The sequence below is a fragment of the Camarhynchus parvulus genome, chromosome 2 (genome assembly GCF_901933205.1).
Source record: "Camarhynchus parvulus chromosome 2, STF_HiC, whole genome shotgun sequence".
NCBI lineage: Eukaryota > Metazoa > Chordata > Aves > Passeriformes > Thraupidae > Camarhynchus > Camarhynchus parvulus.
The window spans coordinates 28,706,877-28,727,917 of record NC_044572.1 but is presented as its reverse complement, the minus strand read 5'-3'; the positions used below and the strand labels follow the sequence as shown (position 1 = coordinate 28,727,917).

Sequence of the window (21,041 nt, the reverse complement as noted above, 5' to 3'; positions counted from 1 at the left end):
TTCCATCACTTAGCTTTTGTTGAGAAAAAGATCAAGCCCGAACCTTTCTTCCATCAGACGGAGGGAGCAGATAACTTAGTGGCAGTGGAGGTCTGCACAACTTAAAGACAATTAATCATAGTTAAGCACATTCATCTTGCTTCTTTCTAGCTAACCAGCATAATGATCAGGATTATTATTTCTAATTAGAGGAAGTAATAGATCATGTATAACCTTAGGATGAGTCTCATTAATTAACCTGCGTCCTAAGGGATTTCAGTAGGTATTCCATCTCTGTCACAATGGGCACCATTGGTTTACACTTAGTTCACCGGAATAAACACCATGGGAATTGGCTAAATAACTAAAATTGATTAAAACAGTAGGTAAAAATTAAATATATGACAAACTTCACTGTATTCTGCTATTTGATGTATGTTTCAACACACAGCACTTTACTGTGCCAGGTGGTACCGAGTTGGTTTCATGATAAGCTTAATACCATTGAATTTGTGGACTTTTCCATTATTTTTTGTATGTATTGGAACAGATTTGATTCTTTTTTTTTGTGAAATCATGAATAGAGTTGACACACTACTGCCTAACATTTCCTACTAAAAGAAAAGTGCTTTTAGATGCCTTGTAGGGTTATATACCTATATCTCTAGTATGTCTCTAAAACTCCTTAACTATGATGTTTCTCAGGTTCTGCCTTAAATTACACTTTATGAAATTTTCAAATTTTGTTATTTCAGGAATTATGAATAAGGACTTTGAGCAAGGCCTTTCAATGCATCATTTTGAAATGCTGATGGTCCAAGCTTCGTCTCGGGAGTTGTTAGTGTTGACTTTGAACTCTAAATATACTTTCAAACATTTTGGAATTTATATAAGTATAGAAGCGATGCTTCTAAATATGAACAGTCTAGCTTCATGGTTTAAAGACCTGTATTAGACATCATCTGATGTAATTTTTTTATGTTCAAGTCTTTGGAGTAAAGGCAATGAACACACACATCTCAGAGTATCTGAAAATACAGACTAACCCTATTACTTAGAATGATGGTGTTAGTTTGTAAAGCTAAATATTAATATGAATGTATAAAATTTCCCATACACAAAATAATGTAAAAAAACCAATAATGCTATAAGTCATTATTTCCTTCCTTCCTTCTCATCAACATTCATTTCCTCAGACTTGCCTTTCTTCCTTATGGTTCCTCCTCTATCTTCTTAAGTTTTTAAGCTTTCTCAGGTGTTTTAAGGAATTCCTTAATATTATGGTTGCCATGTTGTAAAAAGTGTGTGATTTCATAATATATCAAATATTGTAGATATTCATTGTCATAATTTAAAAAAAAACCTGTTAATTTCAATTTTCCATTATAGCTATGGTTGACCTTCATAGTATATAATATAGTGTCATTTCTCACTCCAAAATACAGGTTAAGCTTTTTTCTTTTCCTTTTATTGAAGGAACTTACTGTCAGAGTAATTAATGCATTATTTGCATTTAAACTTTTCTTCTCTACTGATGTATGTATGTGTGTATATATATATATATATATACTAACAAGTATATATCTATATATAGAAAGATAGATTATGTGTGTATATACCTTAATATTTCAGTGGCATTATTGGTTAAAATGGCAACACAGCTGTTAAACAGACAGCATTAAAAGAGAAGTCACTTGCAATTCGTCGCAAATTAATGACGTGAGGATTATTGCAAATTATGGTATTGCTTCCAGCTGGATTACATAGCATAACATAGAGTTTGCATTAAGCTTTTTGTTTTCTGTCTACTATAGGAAAAAATGAATGCAACACACAGCATTAATGAGTGGCTGTGTTATTCCCTTCTTTTAGATCACTCCAGTTCCAGGCACTCATCCACTTTTAGTTTTTGTCAATCCTAAAAGTGGTGGGAAACAAGGAGAAAGGTAAGGGTTTTTTTCTTTTTTTTTTTTTTTTCTCTCTTTCTTGATTCTGGTCTGTGAAATGTTTTAAAATGAATTTTAGAAGTTTGTCTATGTGGAAAAAAATCCAAAATTTTATGTTGTTATTCCTCACAGTTGAACATCCTATATGTCTGTACCTATAAATTCTCCAGTTAAAAACAAGAGTTAGTTCTATAGAATAGTATTATTTCCAATCAAAAAAAAGTAGCTATATTCAGTGCATGGGTTTGTGTGATGTGCGTGAAGATGTGAGTTGCCATATCTTGTATTAAAACTTTAAAGTGCTAACAGTTTTCTTTTAATCTGTGTAATGATTATACAGGCAGGTCAGTAGTTTAAATTAGAAGCAGTATTCCATTTTTTAATGTATGATTTGCTTTTTATAGACTTAGTAGTAGAGGCTCTCAAGCCTCTTCATAAGATTTCCTTCAAAGAAACCTTTTGATTTCTGTAAATAGGAAGCATTCTAAAAATCCAGTTGAATTATTAGAGTCCAATCACACAAATTAAAGACATATTAATTTTACATATGTCAGTAATTACATTGATTTAAATTAAAATGTCTGAGTTTATTAGTTTAAGTGTTAATGTATCAGAGGTCTGATAAAGTAGTAAGGAGCATTCTCCTCCTACTCAGGCGGGAATGCTGAATTAGTTGCCTCCTAAATAGACTTTTCAGAGCATGTTTCAGGATTCCATATGCTAACAATGTGTTCATTTTTGACCATCCCATGAATCCCTAAATTATTATAGCCTAGTTCACAATGTCAGTGCTGTAACTTCACGTCTTGAAAAAGATTATGGTCTTCTGGCCAGGATCCAGCTGAAGGTGACACCTGTGAATAATGGTGATATGGGTAACAAGAAGCAAAAAAGGAGGGATGCAGTGTGATTCTAAAGCCTGGAACCAAGCAAGTAAACTACAGTGGGTCAGCTTTCCCTACCTTCTCCACCATGTCTTCCTGTGCCCCTGAAAGTATGCTGTCAGAGGGAACAAAATCCTGCGGAGTAGTTGTTAGGGTAATTCTTAGAGGTAGGGAGCATTAACCAAAACTGTATTTGAAGGCCTCTGAGAGAACTGGCTATCACTTGAGAGCTGATTATGTAATCCCTCGACTGGTATACCTAGATATCAGCTAGGTGTGTCAAAGGCAGTTAATGATCTAAAAGATTATTTCTAAGCAGTTTCAAGAACATGCCTTTGCAAATTGAACAAACCAGTGTGAGCCATCCTGAGTTTTCCTGTTTCAGCCACAGTAGCAGTGTGAGGCAGCCCTGGTCTGCTATGCAGTCAGGAATCTGGTGGAAGGTAATCTGCACTAGCACTCAGCTTGACTTTTTATAGTACCAATATGAAGTGAGTAGATCAGCGATCCAGTCTGCAATTATGTAGGTGAGAGGCAGGTTAGAGAGCTGCACTCACACAGTTAGTTATAGCTTAGAAACAATTTAATGAAATGCTGTTTCACAGCTTTCAGTTTCCAGCTCATAATTGGTCTCAAGTGTTACTATTTGAATGGGCTTAATGCAGCAGGGATGTCATTTAATGTTAGATATTCTCCAGGGTAAAAGCAAGTTTAAAATCTGATCCCCATCTCAAGCTCCTATTCCCCTTCATGTATTATAGTCTAACACTTCTCAGTTTATGTCAATGAAACTGTTACTGAGGCCAGGCAGATCATAGGAATTATTTGAATTTTAGAACTGGATGCCCTATACACACTTCATTCACTAGCACCATTATCCAGAAGTGTCATTACACAATTAAGTGTATAGCATGAGGGCAAGCAGGGTATAGTGAATTTTAAGAACCTCTTAAATTGGTTTTGATACCGCATGTACACAAAATGGTAAATTACATACTGATGTGTCAAGGTTGCACTCAATATATCTGTTTTAAGAGAAACACAACAAAAGGTCAACTGCACATATCTCAGGTCATTCACCATTAGGGCATAATATCTCACAGTTAGATCTAAAGCCAGATTCAAAAAGGTTGAAGAAAGTCCACATATGGACTATTTCTTGAGAAGGGGTTTGCAGTCCATTTTTGAGTTGTCAATGTTTTATATCGATGCAAGGAGCAGAAATATAAGATAAGGATGCTAAGAGTGCCTATTAGTTTGAATATTCAATCTAAGTGATGAAAACATGCTCAGGGAAAAATATTATTGAAATTTTTTGTTTTCCTGGGTTTTATCTGTCTGCTTTACAGTCAGTAACCATAAGGAAATACCCATATATTCTCTACCCTCCAATTTTGTGGCAGTTATATGTTGTGGAAAGTAAAATCACAGGACATTTCAAGACATAAATTACTTTGCAAAATACACAGTTGTGGTGATTGACAGATTTCATCACAGTTGTAAGGGACCCACAAGGATCATCGAGTACAACTTTAAAGTAAATGGCATTCAAGTCAGGATTTGTGATTATTGCAACTTCTTAATCTGGTCAGGTGCTGAGAGGGTGGGACTAGAGGATACCTGTAACAAAAGTAAGGTTTTCCTCAGCAGTGAGGGGAAAAAAAAACAAACAACAAAGCAAAGCAAACCCACAACCTTCATTTTTGTAGAACAGAATTTCATTATCTTGATTCATTCAGATTAAGAAAATCTTCTACTGAAAATTATGCCTCAGTCTTTACTTAGGAGTCTTTGTATTTGAGAGGTCACAGCGAATGAAGACAAGATTTCTGATAGACTTTCATTGAACATGGAAAGATTATTGCAGATTTTCAAGTCTCTTGCATTCCCACAGTTCCCCATACAAGATTTTATGCCTTACCATATGGTAACCCGGCCCATTTTATTGTGTTTTTCTTGGAGAGAATTTATGCATACAGCTGAAAACCAGTTGAATAAATGCACACCCCCAGTAGTACATGGTCATTTCCTCTTCTATTTTGTAATTTTTCTCAAATCTCTCAAATGCAAAACTGAGGATCACTTAAAGGTGAAAGATGTTTGCTTCTTTAGTTTCAGTTTTTAAATGTTCAAACAGTGGCGTGTGGGGAAACAAACAGATATGTAGAAAAAGTGCATTCCGAACACAAAAATATGTTCTCTGCAACTATATCTTATTGATACATTTTGAAACTTTCATTATGTTGGAAATTCAGTTTTTCAGAATGTGTAGTGATAAATGTATTCTTCCTGAATGGGTTTCTGTTTTAAGGACCAGTGCTATGACTTTCAGATATAATTGCAAAATAAAGAATTATGACAATAGGCCTATTATATTTTCTTCCCAATTAGGAGCTTAATAATGGCCCATCATGTGACACTCCAGTGTATTTGCAGTTATTTGGACTTGAATTATTTTTAATAGACAATACATATGTTTATAATAGAATAAAAATATAAGTCAATCTTTATTAAGGAGAAAGTAGAAAAATAGAATTAAAGTTGATTAATTTAAGGCTTTCCTATACTAGAAATGGATTTTAACTGAGCATGAGACTGAATAGGAGTTCATCAAACCCAGGCAAGTGAATTCCTCAGGCTATATCACACCATAACATATTTTCAGTGGTTGTGCAGGAAATGGGCAGGTGCAGTTAATTTAATCCAAAAAACATCCATTTCATTCTAGGGCTATCGGTTTGGGATGTCTGTGTTTATGATCTGACTAGTCAAGGCAACAGTTTTCAGTAATCTGTGTATAAAATGTATATATATAGTACACCATTCACAAAATGGTTTCTTTCAACAGAAAGAATATACAAGCATGTAGTGCTTCTAAAAGCTGTTGTTAAGGGTAATGTTTCCCACATAAGAGTCCTTCTAAATCATGTTGTTGTTTTGCCATACTCATTACTTTGATTTCCACTTCCCCATTTTCCAGTTTATTTGCCTGACCAGAGGGTGAGTTTACACAATTGTTTCCTTGACAAATGTGCTGTTGGATGCACTGGAGATCAGCTTCCGTACACTCACGTTTCCTGCTGACTCCACGTTCAGTGTCTGTGCAATACAGGTTGATGATATTTTTAACCTTTGCTATTTTCAAATAACTTGGGTTCATAGTAGTTCTTCCCTCCTCCCCTCCAACTAATCTGCCTTTCTGAGCTTTCATTTAGCATTGAGACAAAATGTAAAAGCAGTTTCAAATGTTCTTTTTCAAATATGGTATGTCTGGAAAAGAGGATAACTAGCGTTTTTTTTATTTTGGAGAGGAGTCCTTGGCTTCTTCCTTGTCTGACATCAGGGTTAAATGAAGCCCATATTAACCACATCTTTAATAGCCCCTAGAGGACTGAAGATGCATCCCCAGTCGTGGCAGAAGGCATTGCCATGGCCAGCTTTTTTTCCACAGTGTAGTCAACTTTATTGCCAGTTTTGAATTGCCAGCTAGTTTTGGCCATTTATTTTCTCTCTTCTCCAGAAGACAGCTTAATCTAACTCAGCTCAGGGTGCACTCAGAAGTATTTTCTTCAGCAGCTGAGCTGTTTAAAGATGATGCCAGCTCCTTTGGCCACTCCTGAGATAATTTTCTCCCTCCTCAGTTATTATAGCAAGTATTTTGAAGTTCATATGAGATCATGGGCATGATTTAAATATAAAGAAAAATTACAATGAAGAAACTTCTCTGTGAATTTCTGTTTTAAATTGTACCTTTTAGTTTCCAGATCACAGAGTAACCCCAAAAGTAGTTACAGAAGCACAGCTGTTTGTTGACAAGTGGTAATTTCATAAACTGGTTTCATTCATGAAATTGCATTTCATCACAAAAATGTCTTTTTGGGCATTTCCCACCACACCACCTCATGGCCTTGTCAGCACAAATCTCCAGTCACAAGGAAACCACATCCAGTTCCTTCCCCACATGTGGAAGCAAGGCATTCAGAGCCAAGTCCGTGTCACTGCTTGGTACTGTAGATGTAAAACTGGAAGGTTGAGTTTACTGTCCCTTTTCTTTGGCTTCCCTGTGTCACCCTGTTAGGTCTGTGTACAGCTCAGTGTGAGGGAAACATTTATAAACCATTTCTAATTTTTTTTTTGAGAATGTGTGAATAGAAATGAGCCATCAATTTATGAATTTTACACAGACTAGAATACATAAATGTGTTTAATAACTTAAAGCTTGATGTGTCATTTGCAGTGAGTCATGGAGTGATTAGCAGGTATTGATGTTCAACTGGTAACCATGAATGGTATGCACTGAGTCAAGTACAATTCAGCATAATCTCTTCATTATTGCAGTTGGACTTCTGTGTTCTAAGCAGAAAAACCAGACCTTCTCTTTATTAAGAAGGCTTTTATAGCATTTCACTGTTACCTGAGAACAGCACTGTGAGTATAGGTAACGGCTAGTATGTTTTGTAGCACCAAAATTTAGAAAAATAACTCTTAGACCTTTGGGACTTCATAAAAATACTGTTCATCAACTTCTTATGGTCAGCTACACAAATAAAATTAGCATCACCTTTGACCAGATCAAATTCTACACATCTCTGAGAAGCAAATCGTACATACTAACTAGAAAACTCCTTTTTACATTTGTGAAATGGGAATATGTATATTGTGTTGTAAATCCATTGTCAAATGTCTAATTTGATCATCATCACAGCCATCAACAATGATGTGTGCATACTTGTGAAATGAAACTGGTCATTTCATACTGACTTTTTCTGTCAGGAATAGCAGCAGGAAAATATTGTGTGAGTGTGCTTGAATAAAATGCTTGATGAAACTGACATCACTAAATAATTTTGAAGTTAAGAAAATACTCCAATTGGGCAATTTTACAGATAATTATGAATTTGTTTGTATTCCGTATTTTTTACAAACTTGCTTTCCAGCTACCCTGATAAATTATGCATTTCTATTAAGAAAAAAAAAAAAAAAAAATCCCTGAATGTGCACATAGATTGTGTCTAGACAGTTTTATTGTCCTGTACTTGAAAATGTAGACATTTTAACCTAGAATTCAGCTCTTATTATGTTTTTATTTCATTTAAGAGATTATAAAGAAAAGAAGCAATATTTCAATGAAAAAATAAATGCTTTCTTAAAAACATTAAAAAGTTAATTAGCTTAAGGACAGAAACATTAAAATTAAAACCAAGAAACAGGGGTTTATAATTTAAACTATTGCCATACATCCCAGGTGTATATTTATTTATTGTGAACTCCAACTCTTTTGTGTGCTTTCTTGGTTCTGTGTGAGAAAAGAATCACTAGTGCATTCCAGTCAATTTAGGAAATTACATTTCTAATATTTTTTAATGAAGATCTCTGTCGTACTTTTAGGGCAAGTAAACTCAAATTTCTAAATTTACACTTTAGAAGAAATAATTGCTCCGGGTAGGACAGCAAATGGGGTCCCATGTGGAACAGGGCAATGCTTGTCATGCTGTATCAATAAATGGCTTCCTATTATTCAGATAATTTAAAAATAAGTGTAATTTAGTAAAACAATACTTCAAATCTTTTTAATTTTCTTCTCATTCAAATGTAATCCTGTGGAAATGTAGTCGAACACAGGTTTTCTTTATCAGAATGTTTTCCAGTCTATGTGGATATTTTTGGTGGGTGGCAGAGCCAATTAGCTTTTGCAATTAATTATATTTGTAGCTCTGTGTTTGCAATAGATTTCAGGAAGAAATCTCTCCTTTGCCATGGAGTTACTTTAATACAAATCAATATGCTTTTTTGATTCACATTTTCTTGTGTAATTATAGCTTTTTATCGTATTTTGTTTCTGTCTATACACAGCATTTGGAATGTAAATAGCTTGTAGTACTTCTGTCTCAACTTTATACCCCAGAATACACTCTATGTATGAATTATAATTGCTGTGTGCAAGTATTTGACTTCTTGTATAAATGAGATCCTGCAGTTCAAATAATTGTAGTATGCTCTAATTTATTTAATTCTTTCATAGGAAAGATTTTTTAAAAATTCCAAACATGTAAGTAAAGATTTTCTCCTTGTCTCTTTTATCTCTTCAGAATTTATAGAAAATTTCAGTACCTTTTAAATCCTCGTCAAGTTTATAGTCTTTCTGGAAATGGACCAATGCCAGGGTAAGTCTACAGTTAATATTATTACCAGGAACTCATTTAATAAAATACTGTCTAATCAAATGAACAGACTGAAGTACATATAGCATGTTCGGAATGTATCAACACTGCAGTTCTCTGAATGGCTGCAGAAATGTATAGGTATTATTTGTTTACCTCTACAAGTAAAGCTATGTCTCAGATGTTTTGCTGAAAACCATGTATTATTCTATAAGAACTGTGGGATAAACTTAATTCTGATTCCATCTTTAACTGCCATTTCAGCAACTTGAGTTCTGGGGGTTACTTGTGTTGCAGATGTCAGCAGCCTCAAAGACTGACCAGCAAGACATCAATTTCTTTTACTTACATAAACACACATGTGCACATGCATGGGTGTCTGTAATGTATTGGTGACTGCATGCTTCTTGTCAGTTACATGATCTTGGAAATACAGTGGCTGGAAAACAACTGGCCAGGCTGGATTGTGCTGGCAGTGACTTGTGATGTGGACCAACGCACTCTCTGAACCAGCTGGCATTGCAGTCCCTTGCTTAGTGTGCTTCCTCCTTGATTCTTCTTAATTTGCATTCCTATGAGGACGGGAGACTTACAGTGTATCAAACACCAACCTTTGCCACCTGATATTGTCTCCTTTTTAAGTAGTGGGTGCTTTGGTAGAAGAAAATTAGACAGAGCAGCGCTAAATATCTGCTCTATGTGTTATTTTGTATGTAATGGGTGCTATTTACTTTTGTCACTGATACATGAAATTTTACATCAGTGAAAAGAGTTGCAGAAGGATGCATATGTTCACTGATATTAAGTTTACACTGTTGTTTGAATACTTTTCTTTTAAATCTTTGCATTTTTTATTTGTTTAGACCTTTATATGTGCATAACATTGATGAAAGTGAAAAGCAACATTGATGAAAGTGAAAAGCATACTGGGCTCAATGCTTTCAGAAATTAAGATATCGTGCACTGCAGTATAGCTAATGTTAACCTGCTGAATGGTGCAAAACCAGCCCAAAAAATGGAGATAATGACATGCATGATTTCTTTCATGCATGTGTCTTGTATCTGAATGCTAGTGCTGTTTTTAGTACTTGAATGAAATTTGTTTTTATACTATTCTTAGCATGTTTGAAAAATGTAAGTACTCTTAGTTCAAAGAATAAGTAGACTAGAAGAATTAACTGAGACAAAAGTAGTAACTAATATTGTTTTACATACTGTATAATAGAAAGACCATGCTAGAAATTGGGAGGATGATTTAAAAAAAAAAAACCAAAAACTGAAATATTTTTGTTCATAGTCATCTTATTTCTTCGAAATAAAAAAAAAAAACTGGCTGCATTTCTGTGCATAAGTGACTTAGTTTTCGTGGATCTTGCTGTGAAGGAAAATGCATTTTTAGGCAGAGGCACAAGAGGGCAGTGTTAAGTTCAAGCTGAAACCAAGCACTGTAGCAATTTAAACATTTGTCTTTTGAACCAGGATAGTGTTTTTCAGAAAATGTTTTCAATTTCACTTTCTATTAGAAATCAAAGTAGTTTTAGCTCAGAATCACTTTGAAGACAATTCTAATTAATTTTCAAACAGACGCTGCTTGTTTTGGTATAGCTTAAATTCATTTCACTGAAATGAATAATCCTAAATTTCCAGTTTGTCTCCTGCCATCACTTCTTGCCCCTGGCAATACTTTGTAGGCTGCATATAATTTGGCCCTTAAGTGAGAAGTTGAATAAACTCTGGTGTTTCACTTAGCAGTACTTGTTTTCTGTGAGGGCTGAGTTGCCTAATAAAACCTGCCCATTCATCCATGTGTCCACTCATTCATGCACCTCTGTAATGCCAGTTATACTGGATTGTCAATCCAAATTTTATGTTTATTTAATTTTCTCATATTACATGTGAAATTTAGGTCAAAATGGAACAGATTTGGGTACTGTACAGTGCAGAGAAAAGCAGAAATGTATTTCTTCATCCCAGTAAGTTATTTAGTAGAAAGGATAAACATAATGTACATTTATTTTAAAGCATTTATGATTACTGTGGTACATTTTTGTTGAGCCTATTTTGAGATGTGTTTTTTTCTTTTGATTACAATTTTCAGCTATGTTTACTTAACCTAGAGAATATCTGTAGTATTAGCTAAGAATTTGCTTTTTTTTTTGTTAGAGCTACCCTGTCTGCTTTAATCCATAAGTTAATGTTTATAATTTTTGATGGTATTTTTCTCATGGGTTGCCATCATCAAGCAAGAAGATAACATTCACAAGTTTTGTAACTTGTGTTCCAAACATCTGTGGCTGACATGAATTGTTATTTCCAGTTAAATTTTAGAGGGAATACATAGATTTTAAAAAAAGTCTATGTATTTCCTTTTCAATGGGCAGAGAGGGGGAAAAAAGAACTAGGAGACTAAGAAAATTGCAAATTGTAGGGGTGCTGAAACTGGTTTGGGTTTTTTTTAATGGTCAGCAGCTCAATTGCTATGTCTATTGTTCTACCTCTTTAGTGGGATAACCATGTTCTTGCAGAGAGATGTTTTGGAAAAAAGGACTTCAAAATAACAACACAAACACCCCTAAACCAAGACACAACTCCCTAAAACCACAAAAAAGCCCCACCTTTCTTAATACCATTTATTCTATATTTTTCTATAACTATGCTGGCATACAGCAGGACAACAGAAAAATATTTTGAGCAAATGACAACAAATTTTAGTATCACAACCTCAATGTACAATTACTGAAGTACATGTGTTGCCTACTTTCATAATAGATGGGGTGGTACATGGGGAAGTGCAGGAACAGCAGCAATGACATTTCTTGCAGCTTCTTTTCCTGTCTGAGCTACAGTTTTTGGAGCAGTTTATGTCAAAACACATGATGTACATAGTCTGTATAAAAAGATGTACATGATGCAAATAAAACTCATGGCAGCGACTCGTGCACTGATTCCTTTCCAGCAATGAAGACCTGCTGCGAGGCCTGAAAATCAAGAAGCTCTAAGCCAAAGGGCAACAGCACACTTTAAACATGGGTGTAATAATTAATGGTTTAGACATTCTTTAATTGGCAGTAGAGGGATATGGGTGAGCTGGAAAAACCTTGTAAGCTCTGCAGCTGAACACAGGCATGAAAGGTACTCCACAGTTACAGACTGCCACAGTTAACACAGTGACGAGAAAATTGCTGGGCTGATGCATTGTGTAATTTGTGCCTGGCACCTGTGTTTTTTGCCATGAAAGGAGTTTCCCTGTTTGGTTGTTACATCTCTGTAGGAGTCTTCTATTTCTGACAACAACTGTTATTGTGGATTTAATGATCTGGAAGAATCTGAAATTCAGTTATTGTTCACCTCACAGAGAGGTAAATAATAGCAGGATGAATAGCAGTTGAGCCACAGAGCTGCAGGACTCTGTGGAGAGGTCAGCGTTTCACAAAGTCTTTGTCCCTCTGAAAAGGCCTCTGTTCCCTAAAGTTCTATTATTTAAAATGTCTAATTTATAGTATTTTTATACTCTATTATAGAAATTATATCCACAAAAGTTGTATTTCTTTGTAACTTCCATAAGCATTTAATTTGGAGAGCATCTATTTTTTGAAATCTAGCTGCAAGTTTGCTTCAACAGGCCTTTCTAAGTCTTAAATTCTGCCCACTTAAAAGATGCTCAAGACACCAAAGCAGAATCCCTGCAACTTACACTGTAATTCAATTGGGAATCTACAGCATCTGGGCTTTTTTACCTTCACAAAGCAGTAGGTCTGTTTTGAAAATTACACTGTTTTCCTTAAATATTTGAATTGATTGCTTGAGCATTTCTTTGCTGTTGGACTTTGGAATATCCAGAGTATTCTAGGAAGGTGTATACACCAAGAATATTTTTAGAAGATAATAACCGCATAGTTATTTTATTTCAAACAAAATATTGGATCTCGTCCCTATTTTCTTGGAAGAATTACATTTTTGCCAAAGAATGGCAAAGCCAGCAATGGTGGGTTGGTTGTAATCTAATGATAAAAATTATTTTTGTACACCACAAACCAGTAGTACTTAGAATTCACATATGATACTTAAATCCTGAATTTAGAGATATATTTTAAGCAGCTGTTTAACAATATCTTTTGCTTCTATGACATCTGTAGTGTTGGCACCTGAGACCTATGCTGAGATCCACTAGTGGATTCTTTTTTTGGGCTGTAGGCAGTCTTAAATTTTGCTTCCACTGTGAGTGAAGAATGCTGAATGGTTTCATGCATTCCTGTTATGCCACCTTGTGTGGCTGAGTACCTGAAGTTCTGCATAGTGCACAGCTTTTGGGTATAAGAGCAGTAGTCATGTACAGGGAACTAAATGGAAAATATTGCAATTTATCTTTTCATTTCTGTGAGTAAAACTTCAGTTTTACTCTAATGAACTAAATTAATTAGATTGAAATAAATACTTTAGATTTTTCGCTGAACAGTTCTATAAGAATATGTATGTGTTTGCCACCTGTGCATAAATCAGTTAATTGCATGATTCAAAATCAAATAGTGACGTCCTCTAGCATTGCTATTTTATTCATTAATAGATCCCCTGCATTCCTATGGACTTGATGGGGTGATTATGAAAAACTGAAATGGAGTAATATAGGTAGCTGAAACAGTTGCCCTCTTTCAGGTGGAAATTACTGATTTATCAGCAGAAACTTAGTAACTGCCTTTGAATCCTTTTTTCTGGCAAAGTAAAATAAAATTTGACTGATGATGATCACTCTGTGTTTCAAATTTTTCCAAGAAAATAGGATAAAATTTTCTATTCTGGTTTTTTAACTTGAGCTGACATTGCACAAAATCTTTACAATGGCTTCAATTTTTTTTAGTTTCACTTTAAACCACTTTTACTAAGTTCTTCTCCAGCAGTTTTTTTTAATTCTTTTCAAACCATGTGAAAAATGGTAGATAAAAATTAACAGGTGATATTAAAACACTAATTGAGTACAATTTTCTTGGTAAGCCATACTGATTTTCTCCCTAAGATCTCTAAAGAAATCTGTCAAATTATTTCTGTACAATTGTAACACTTACTGAGTCTGAATGAAACCTTATAAAACAGAAAACTGTGTTCCCTTCCCAACTCCTAATGGAGGCTGCACATTCTAATTCAATGAATAAGATTTATTTACATATATAATTATATAACTATATTTAATTTTATAAATTAATTTGATTTTATAAATATTTATATCTGCTATAGTATATTTATATACACTGCATTTATACATGCAAATATACACTGTAACATGCATTATTTTTATGTATTTTGTGCAATAGATTTTTATATAATTTGTGTATAATTTTTATATTTAATATTATAAAAAGAAAAGGTTATGTGAATTTAGTGCTACACTTTGCCTGGAAAATTCACTGTCTGTGAATATAAAAAGCCCCAAGGGAAATACAAATGCAGCTTATTGAAAATGTTTTTGACAATATGGTTTCACCAGATTTTTCAGTCCCCCACTTTTAAAAAAGTTACACTTTTTTGATGAAGATTAGCTATACAGTCAAAACAAAAGGATCTTTGATATCTATATGGTGAAGAAGCTTGTTTATAAAAAGAGACAGGGGTTTAAGTCTATATTCTCCCAGTCTGGAGCAATGCTAAAATCAACCCTGTGCTTTTGGTGCTGTTTTGGTCGGTTGGTTCTTTCCAGACTTTCTTTTCTGTGAGGTAGAAATGCTTAAATACTTAGCAGTGAGTACCCTGCAATCACCTCTGGGCTATAATTTGCTTTAAATTAAACTGGAATACTCTCAGTGTAGGAAGCAGTGTAATTACACCTGGTGACTCTCTGCCAACCCAGCACATTGGCTTGCAGTGGGAATACTGGTGGCAGGAGGTGTTTGTCTCTGTGCTAGGCCATGAGCAAGGATGGACATGCATGCCTGTGGGCCAGGGCACATCTCAGTGCCTGCCCTTGCAGTGCAGGGAGGGGACTCCCAGCAGAGGATCTTTCAGCACATACTCTTATTAGATGTGTTCCCCACGTGTACCCGGTCAGATTTGGCACGCGACGTTTTGGGTCACAGGAGATGCTACAGCACTTCTGCAGATGTGTGAAGTAGAATATAAAAGGGGTGAGAAGGGCAAGGCAGCCTTTAATACAGGGCAAGTAGGCATCCTCCAGGCATTATATTTGCACTTGAAATTGCTTAAGAGCTCTTCTGAGCAAAGAAAATTACAGGGGGTGGGACATGTGATGAGCTTAATTCTATGCAACTTGGCTAAAATTTAAATTCTGGTCAAAAACTAATAAAACAAGAAGTTGTCCTTTCTATTATTCTACATATTACATAACTTTTTTGTTCATTGTGTTTTTCATTTCCTTCTCCCATTCTTGCTTTTTTGCTCTGTAATTTTTCATGTGCTCTTGATTTTATCAAGAGGTCCAAAAGAATTATAAAACTTTCTAAGGACAGAAACTAATTCTCCCTGCAACATTACAATTTTGTATGGGAAACAGTTGGAATTAAACACCTGCAAGCTATTGTCTATATTTATTTGTATTCAGGAATTTGTTTAAAATATATTAGTTGTACATTTATTAGGAGGTTGCAAACTGGATATCAGTTCAGGTGACTAGAATATAGAATATCCATTAAGGTATCTGTAGCACTAATGAATACAATATATGTGAATGAACATACACATGCATACATAGTAATATGACAAAATTACTGGAACTTTTTTGTCTAGTGACAGTTTATGTGTAAGGACTGATTTCAGCATGTGTCAAAGTCCTGAAGTGATGCTTTCTATATAAAACACTGAACCTTAGTGTTGTTTTAAATATCTTCACTTTCCAACATTATGCAACGCTGTTATAGAAGGAAATGGGTGAGGAGGTGGTGGTACTCACTTGATGGATAGGGAAGCAGAAATAGCCAGGCAAATATTGCCAAAGATATTTTACTTTTAAAATACAGTTTTTAGTATGATGGAATGAGGATCTTCAATCTGATGCTTTCTCATTTTGTATTAAACCATGAGGCGAAGTTGTTTTTACCAACCACTGAATGTTCAGCTTAATATGTACCAATGTTCTACTAGAAGTATGAAGTTTTCATATGGGTTTATAAAAAGAACTTCACAAACAAATGTTATGGCTAATACATTTAGACAACTTAGACTTTTCTGTTTTGAGAGACTACCTAGTACATTTACAACTAAGTGAACAGAGAATGCTTTTTGACAATAGTTTCAAACAAGATTTGAAGTCAGACAAAGATTGGCCCAACCATCAGGTCCAAACTTTTTCTAGTGTTAGTGTACCATATTAACCCTTGAATCATTAATTTTGTTTGAAATTTTTCAGATAATACTGAGAATAATTATTAATAATGTTGGATTTTATCTGTCTAAAAATGGATACATAAGCAGAAGTGACTTTTATTTTAAGTGATCATTTGCTATTTTCTATTAAACAAAATGTCTTAAGCCATAACATGTTTACATAATGCACAATTATATTGATCATAATTAGGTATCTTCATTTACTCTTTTTAGGTTAAATTTTTTCCGAGATGTTGCTGAGTTCAGAGTACTAGCATGTGGTGGAGATGGAACAGTGGGCTGGATTTTGGATTGCATAGGTAATCTATAGCCTTCACACAGTTTTGCTTGCCTCATGGATTTCATTTTAATGGTCTTCCTTATATTCCAATGCATGGATACAGCTATTTCAAACAACAGCTTGTTCATTTAAATTTTCTATATGTGTTAGTTTGGGACATGATTATTTTTAAGGGTACTCAAATAATGAAAGTTATTTAAAATCTCTAGACAAGTTCAGCGTTTCTGGATTTCCTGAAAGCAAGAAATCTGAATTAATCTATTTCAATTTTAGTTTAAAGACTATTCCCCAACTGAATCAAACCTAATTTGCTAATTTTAAGAAAATTTAATTTAGGTCACTGGCTTTTTTTGATTACCAAATTTTTGTTTTTACTATGTTATCCCAAAATGAGGATAATGTATTAAGAGGTAATTCAGTTTTGGAGTTCTTTCAGTCAGTTGTCTGCAAAGTCCTCTTTAAAAATCGTAAGGACGGCCCACAAGTCTAGTTATTACAGACTTAATATACTTAATCTTCTCAAAGATTATTAAGGAGAATGTCTTCCACATCACATGATCATTTATTTGGTGTTAGGCTGCGGAGAAAAATAGTGAGCATATGTTACAGTGGAAATTAGGAAGTGGATCAAGAGAGGTCAAAAGACTCAACTTAAGTTTTAACTAAAGTGTTTAAAAGTGTGTACTTTGTGGGGCACCAGAAAAGTTCACTGAAGAGTAAACTTCATGTCATGAAGGAATGATAGCAACGGAATTAATTCTAATCTTGGTTGGGAAAAAGTCCTTTGCAAATGCAAGCTACTGCAAGTAGCTCTCAAATAGCTTTCAGAGTCATAAATTAATGTACAGGAACATCAAGTGCATTGCCTAAACTTGGAAGACACAAAGTTTTGCAGCTGTTTATTGTGTCATCACCTTTTTCATGAGGTCTAAAATGTCATGCAGTTATTTTCTCTTTCAGTAACATACTATGTTCTGCACCATTTTTTGTGGTATGGAACTAAGAAATTACTTTGGGAATCCAGGAACCATCTTTTTTCATAGGTGCAGAAAATATATATTCAATGCTGCCTTTTAGCGGGCAAAAGCACTTTAGCATGTAAAGTGTAAGGGTACACCTGTTTCTAAACACTTTCTAATTTGGTCTTCCCTGATATCCTGATATACAAAGATCTTTAGCTGAGAGCACAGCAAGAAAAAAGAAAGTTAAAAAAAAAGAAAAGAAAGAAAAAATAAATAAAATGAAAAAATAATTCTCATCAATTTGAATCTTTAAAAATTTTTCTTTAATCACTCTATTAAATATACATTCTCTGAAAGATTTCCATTAAACTGGTTATGTGAATGTTAAATCTTTCTAAAATATTGATAAATATTGATTTCCCTGCTACATCCATTGTATAGATAAACACCTGCTGATTATTGCTGATAATTGTGCAAAATTCTATAAACAAAATAACTGATTAATTAAATATAACTTTTTAACTAGACATGCTATTCATTCACATTAAATGGGAAATTTGACAAATTATATATTTGAAATATATGTTCCAGCTTTCAGAGAGGCTGTGTCTCTTGACAAGGGTTTTCTCATCAGATTTTGAAAAGATCCTTGGGCTTACAATGCTGCAAAAATACCAGTAAAGACTGAAAAGATGCTATGAATTCATTCATTTCAAAGCATTGTTTAATAAATAGAAAATTGCTACTTAAAGACTTGATCAGACAGGTCAGGGATCTCTTTGGAGGTTTAATTCCTGGTGGGCAAACCTATCTAAGGTCTTGTGTTAGTTCCAATGACTTCTTGGTGGTGGTGCTCAGGTGTAGACACAAATCCAGGTGAATACACAGTTTCACACAAGTTTGGTCACCCAGGTGACAAAGTAGAAGGTTCACCTCATTATTCATGCCCTTAACTATCACTCTTCTGTATTCACAGCTGGGAATGGCAGAGCTGAGAACTAGAGCAAGAACACCATATTCACTCTTGGAAAGATCCTGAGCATCATTTTTCATGAATGTTTGTCATATCTATGCTTTATAAAGTCTTAATGATAACAAAGGAGTCAATTAGGATTACAAAATCCTTATGGTAATAAATGAGTAAATTAGGATTAAGGGTTGAATATCCAGTGGAGAAGGGACTACAAAATGGACTGACTTGGTGAAATGCCCATTGCAGAGCAGGCAGCATGATTTCATATACAAAGCAAGTCTTTCACTGAAACAAAACCTAACACAGTTATATAATACCATGCAATTAGATCATTTTTGTTCCTTAGTTGTGTTTTTTTCCTTCTTTATTCACAGAGAAAGCGAACTTGATTAAGCATCCTCCTGTTGCTATCCTGCCTCTTGGGACTGGCAATGATTTAGCAAGGTGTCTGAGATGGGGAGGAGGTAATCAAAATGCAATCTGTAATTGAATTAAAATGAAAAAAAAACTTATATCAACATTTACATTTGGATTTGTTTTTCATAAACAGCCATTGTCACTTTCTCTATTTTTGGAATTATCTGTTTGTAATTGTTGTATACATATGTAAGATATTAAAGGTTGCAGTCACACTTCATACCTTGTTTGTAGTTTCTGCTGACACCAAAAATGTCCAAGGTGTAATAAGAATAGTGTATAGCTGTTTGGTTGGCTTTTTACCATCTGTATTCCAGTTATTGCTTTGATCAATACCTTGTATAGGGAGCAGTCTTAAATGGGTTTTAATTGGGACTGTTCTGAAAGGGTTACTGAAAATATCTAATAATGGGTTAGGAGTAGTTTATTCTTTTTTAATCTTTAAAAATATAAAATGAAAAGCATGTCTTAGCCTTGGACTAGTTCCTTTGACCCACTCCCTTTCTGTTTTCCTACAGAGGATTCCAGACAATGTGCTGTGGTACTATTTATCAGAAAATGAGAAAGCAAAGAATGCTGAAAGAAGAATATTTAGAAAATCTAAACTTTAATACCCTTTGCATCCTTTCCTGGATGTATGGAGACTTACTCTCAGCTCCTCCAAAAAACTCCATTCAGAATCCATATTTCAGGATAACTTGAAAGAGACACAAGGAAGAAAATCTTTGAAAAGATTCAGTCTGTGGTGAAAACACCTCACTTTATGGGCTCATAGCCAGGTCTATTTCAGGTCTTGGTTGTTTCAGTTGAGATGTTTTGCATTTGGAACTTGGTTGTTTTATTTGGAGCTTCTCAGCCTTTGCAGATATCTTCTTCTGTCTCATCAGTTTCCTTTCCAAATGTCTGCCTTGTTGCCGGATAGTCTTTAGCAAATTCTCAGTAGTTTTCATGCTATAGCACTTTGTTAACCATAATGTTCTGTCAAATAATTTGAAAACCTCCTTTATTTTCTCTGTCACAACTGTTGATTGTTTACGTTCTCATAGTCTTAGGGGAAGAAAGGAAAACAAATGAGACAAAACCTATTCAAATCAGCGTTGCTTAACTTCCTGAATTGTTCATAGATCCATAGAATAACTGAAAGAGGTCATAGGAAGTCACTAGTGCAGTGTGCTGTTCTAAGTAGGGTCAACCGTGAGAACATATAATCACATTAGCTGGGACCTGTCCCTACCTTCACTTTTTTTTTTGTTCTGTAACTTAAGTGATTATATTTGGACTAAAGTAGAAAAAACAATAGGGAAATATTCTGTGTTTCATCATTCTTTGCCAAGTTGCTTTGTGGTGAACAATACCATAGTACAGATTTTCTGGAATTTCCATAGATGGGAGAGGAGACAGGGATTCCAGAAACTAAATTGCTGGTGAGTGATCTCAAGGATGCAGAGAAAGGGAACTGTGCATGCTGCTGTCATGTGGTGGTTAGCAGTAACTAGCAAAAGTGTGCTAGGCAACCACAAACAAATACATCAGCAATGGGTTTTGGGCAAGGAGGCTTTGAGTGGCTTGCCCTGCTAAAGCTGTTAATAACACCAGCAGTACATACTGCTTAATAGGAAATCTTGGTTTTTCTGCTTTGAAGAAGGACTGAATCCCCAGATCTTAGCTATCTATTACTAAGTTGTTTGTTTTGAATAATATTCAGACTTGATAGTGTCACTTAGTAAAACCCCCACAGTTTTCTTCATGCACACATGTGTGTGTTGTATATACTCATGAGGGCATAAACAAGTTTTTTACTCAGTTTAGTGAATTACCTCTGAGTGCTTACTTGCAACTAAGAGTAAGGTCTCTCTACAAAGCAAGATGAGGCTCATGAAGAAGTTGTTGAGATAATCAAAAATGTTACTTTTGCTTATAAAGCTATCAGATATGGATTTGAAATTCTGGATTTGTTATGCTAAACCGGATTGAAACAATCAATGAAAATTAGTAGATAGCTTTTAACCTTTCAGTATCTTGTCAGGCAAAACAGCAATATGTCTCTTTTCCAAAAATTTTGAAATCAAAGGAATTTGAATATTAAGATTAATTTCTTATCAAGAACATT

General features: G+C 34.5%; 1 protein-coding gene across 5 annotated transcripts in view; it reads left to right on the top strand.

The window, feature by feature from the left end:
* Positions 1-21,041, top strand: part of DGKB (diacylglycerol kinase beta) — a 389,721-nt gene that overhangs the window by 178,432 nt on the left and 190,248 nt on the right. For all 5 annotated transcript variants that reach the window (XM_030944039.1, XM_030944040.1, XM_030944041.1 and 2 more), the window contains 4 exons: positions 1,852-1,925; positions 8,899-8,973; positions 16,513-16,598; positions 18,889-18,978. In XM_030944039.1, coding sequence (XP_030799899.1) covers positions 1,852-1,925; positions 8,899-8,973; positions 16,513-16,598; positions 18,889-18,978 — 325 coding nt within the window. The remainder of the gene's footprint in view (positions 1-1,851; positions 1,926-8,898; positions 8,974-16,512; positions 16,599-18,888; positions 18,979-21,041) is intronic.